The 3,401-nt window shown below is 36.0% G+C and overlaps 1 protein-coding gene across 4 annotated transcripts in view; it reads left to right on the top strand.

The window, feature by feature from the left end:
* The first annotated feature begins 161 nt into the window (after positions 1-161).
* The window catches only part of LOC121313531 (ankyrin repeat domain-containing protein 12-like), a 71,621-nt gene continuing 68,381 nt past the window's right edge, over positions 162-3,401 (top strand). For 3 of the 4 annotated variants that reach the window (XM_041246189.1, XM_041246187.1, XM_041246188.1), the window contains exon 1: positions 162-326. In XM_041246189.1, coding sequence (XP_041102123.1) covers positions 276-326 — 51 coding nt within the window. In that variant the 5' untranslated portion in view covers positions 162-275. The remainder of the gene's footprint in view (positions 327-3,401) is intronic. The other variant, XM_041246190.1, reaches the window with a different exon arrangement.

Genomic DNA, 3,401 nt, shown 5'->3' with positions numbered 1-3,401 from the left:
TAAAAGTGACAGAATTAAGGGAGCATACATTTTGTGGCGGTAGCCAATTTTTTTTTTTTTGTTATCTTTTAGGACCTTCGTGGTAGTTGAAACACATGACAACGTTTGAGCCAATAGATGAGGTGGTTGGATATTCGCTTGTTTTTTTCGTTAGAGACGACACAAGGGGAATGTTTTCAAAACCATCTAAGCAGGAAGGAAACGACATACTGCTCATGAGTTCGTTTTAATATTAATTATTGATATTTATTGTTGCCACTAAAGCACTCAGGTGTATGATCGCACATACAGTAAATGAATACGCGGGATCCGAATCATTCACACAGGTAAGTGAAAATTAAGATTAATACACCTCTTCATGTACAAAATATAGCTGTAGTGGGGGAATAACTGAATAATCTGCAGTGTGGCTTTTTAAAAATGTGTGTACCTCTTTATTTTGCAGTGTGCAGAGTACTGAAAATGTATTCGTAGGTTATAATGTGTTTGTGAAGAAAATGTACGAAACGTAGTTAAGATTGTAAAAAAAATAAATAATCCCTTAGATTGTGATGCAGTGCGAGTCCAGTAACAGAGCAGGCTATGTTAAGTCTTGGGGTGCCAGGCTGCGGTTGAGTGTCAGCGCATAATAATAAGTACGCTTGAAGCACAAAGCCAGGGTTTTCTACTCATTTGACTCTATTGACATTGTGTTAGCCGACCCAAGTCCTGGATACCTGGCATATCCAAACTCAAGATAAAATATTGTTATACTGAAATGGTTGTTTCCCGCACTGTTGTTTGCACGGTCACGGTGTTTTATTGTACTGAGCGAAGACTGGGTAAAATTAGGAGGTGTGTACTACTACTGCACATTTTAAAATGTAGTACCGCACAGTTGGGGTTTTTTTTTTCTCCATTGGGGAAAGTACAGTGAAATAAAAATAAACAGAAAGCAAAAATCTGGTTGTAAAATTGAGGAATTTCAAAGTATTGCTCTCTCGTTGTGTGTGTGTGTGTGTGTGTGTGTGTGTGTATATATATATATATATATATATATATATATATATAATATATATATATATATATATATATATATATATATATATGTATATATATATATATATATATATATATATATATATATATATATATATATATATATATATATATATATATATAATTTGTGTGTGTATATGTAGATCTGTCTATCTATCTATCTATCTATCTATCTATCTATCTATCTATCTATCTATTTATAGATGGGTAGGTTAGTATGTACAGCACACAAACCGTGAAAGCTTTGTCTAGTGACCGCGTTAGTGATGCCAGTGAACAGATTGAGGCGCATATAGAGTATTAATTATATTGTTTACTCAGTTGTCAAATGAAAACAACTTGAAAGAATGCTAGTAGACGAGATATATATATATATATATATGTATATGTATATGTATATATAATGATAATGTGCACCAAATATTTAAACTATTATGTTCTGTATATTTGAGTCAGCAGCGTATAGTTTGTTTCCATTTCAGAAAGTACAAAAAAAATGTCGTCCACAGGTTTTTCAGTTAAGTTTTTTTATATTATTTTGTAGCTACATTATAAAATATCAGTTTAGTGGTTCCTAAACCAGTGGAGCTAAATGTCCTGTTGCAAACTTGGTTTAATTTGCCTCAGCAGCTTCAGAAGGGTTCTTCATTTTGGCCAATGCACCTCTGTTAACAACTAAATTACACATTGAGCACTAAGTGTTGGTAATATATGCAATCAGGACAATCGATTGCCCTTATTTATGTTCTGTTTCATTCTTTAATATAAACACTGCTGCTGGGTGAATTTCTCTTGATTTTGATCGTTAGTAAGCTGGCATTGGTGGCTTTGCACCAGAGAATACTAAAATGAATTGCAAGGTAAAAAAAAAAAAAAACAATGGGAAACTGTTGTTGAGAAGTTATCTGTGTAAGTTTGTAAAAAATGTCTTTGATTTAAAAAATGCTCTTATTTGTAATTATTTCAGGTCACAGTTAAAGGGGAACAATCTAAATGCATTTTGGTTACCTCTATCTTATCTAACTTGCTGTGCTCCTACCATTTTGCAAATGCTTCCGTTGCTCAAGAGTAAACACCAGCATTATATTTTTTAAGCATAATAACGTTTATCCACTGTGAGTAAAAAAATAAAATTAAAGCATAAAATGTGTTGGTGTTAGTGATATTAATAAATATTGTGTGGGATTTCTAGTAATTTGAATATGTGGTCTAGGACAGGTGTGGGTGATCAGTTGGTTTTCGTATTTTATGTGGTGGTGGGAAAGGCCAGTCAGAATTTGACTTGTACTTGGTCTTTATTGCTGCATATAGTGATGGTTAATTGTTCTTCAGTAATATGTTATTAGCATTTTGTTGTAGGTGACTTTCTCATAAGCTTTGTACACATTCATACAACATGTCTGGAGAGTGTTGTAAAGTAGCCTGTATTTTGTTTTTGAAAACAGATATGAAAACTGAAATAACTTTTGTGTTGAATTTTGTGAATTGAGCCCAATGTTTTCATTTGGTACACTGCTGTATTCCTTCATCCTTTCAGTTTAGACTCATTACAGATGTTCAGTTTTCCTGCTACTTACAGTACACGTGTAGTAATGGCATTTTATATTTTCCTTTTACTACTTGCATTTCATATTTATTTTACTATAGCCATTTTCAGGATCTTTTTTTTTTTTTTTAACATTTGGTCACTGGGGACTAGGAGCCAGAGCGGAGCGGTGCTTGACAGTTTTCTGAGCTGAGCTCTGGAGCCAGAGCTGAGTGGAGTGGAGTGGAGTGGAGCTTGCCAGTTTTCTGAGCTGAGCTCCGGAGCCAGAGCGTGGCATTGAGCTGGAGCCAGAGGGCTCTGGAGCTGGAGCCAGAGGGCTCTGGAGCTGGAGCCAGAGGGCTCTGGAGCTGGAGCCAGAGGGCTCTGGAGCTGGAGCCAGAGGGCTCTGGAGCATTCAGCTGGAGCTGGAGCCGGAGGGCTCTGGAGCTGGAGCCAGAGGGCTCTGGAGCTGGAGCTGGAGCTGGAGCCGGAGGGCTCTGGAGCTGGAGCAGGAGGGCTCTGGAGCTGGAGCTGGAGCTGGAGCCGGAGGGCTCCGGAGCTGGAGCTGAGGTTCTGGAGCAGCTCCACTATTTCCTGCCTTTCATCACATTTAAAAAAAATCCTTCCTCAGTTATTTAGTTCAAACATTTAAATGAACAAAAAATATATAAAATACCTAAATGTAAATTCAGAAGTACTTTTAATGTACATAATATTTCTGTTGATATAATGGGTCGTCAGAAATGATCAACTAGAATCATGTATTAAAATAAAATTAAAATAAAACTAAAATAGAATGTTATTATGATAGTCAGGAACTGACATTATTGATTAGATG

The sequence above is a fragment of the Polyodon spathula genome, chromosome 3 (assembly GCF_017654505.1).
Source record: "Polyodon spathula isolate WHYD16114869_AA chromosome 3, ASM1765450v1, whole genome shotgun sequence".
In the NCBI taxonomy this organism is placed as follows: Eukaryota; Metazoa; Chordata; class Actinopteri; order Acipenseriformes; family Polyodontidae; genus Polyodon; species Polyodon spathula.
This window is presented reverse-complemented; position numbering and strand designations above follow the sequence as displayed.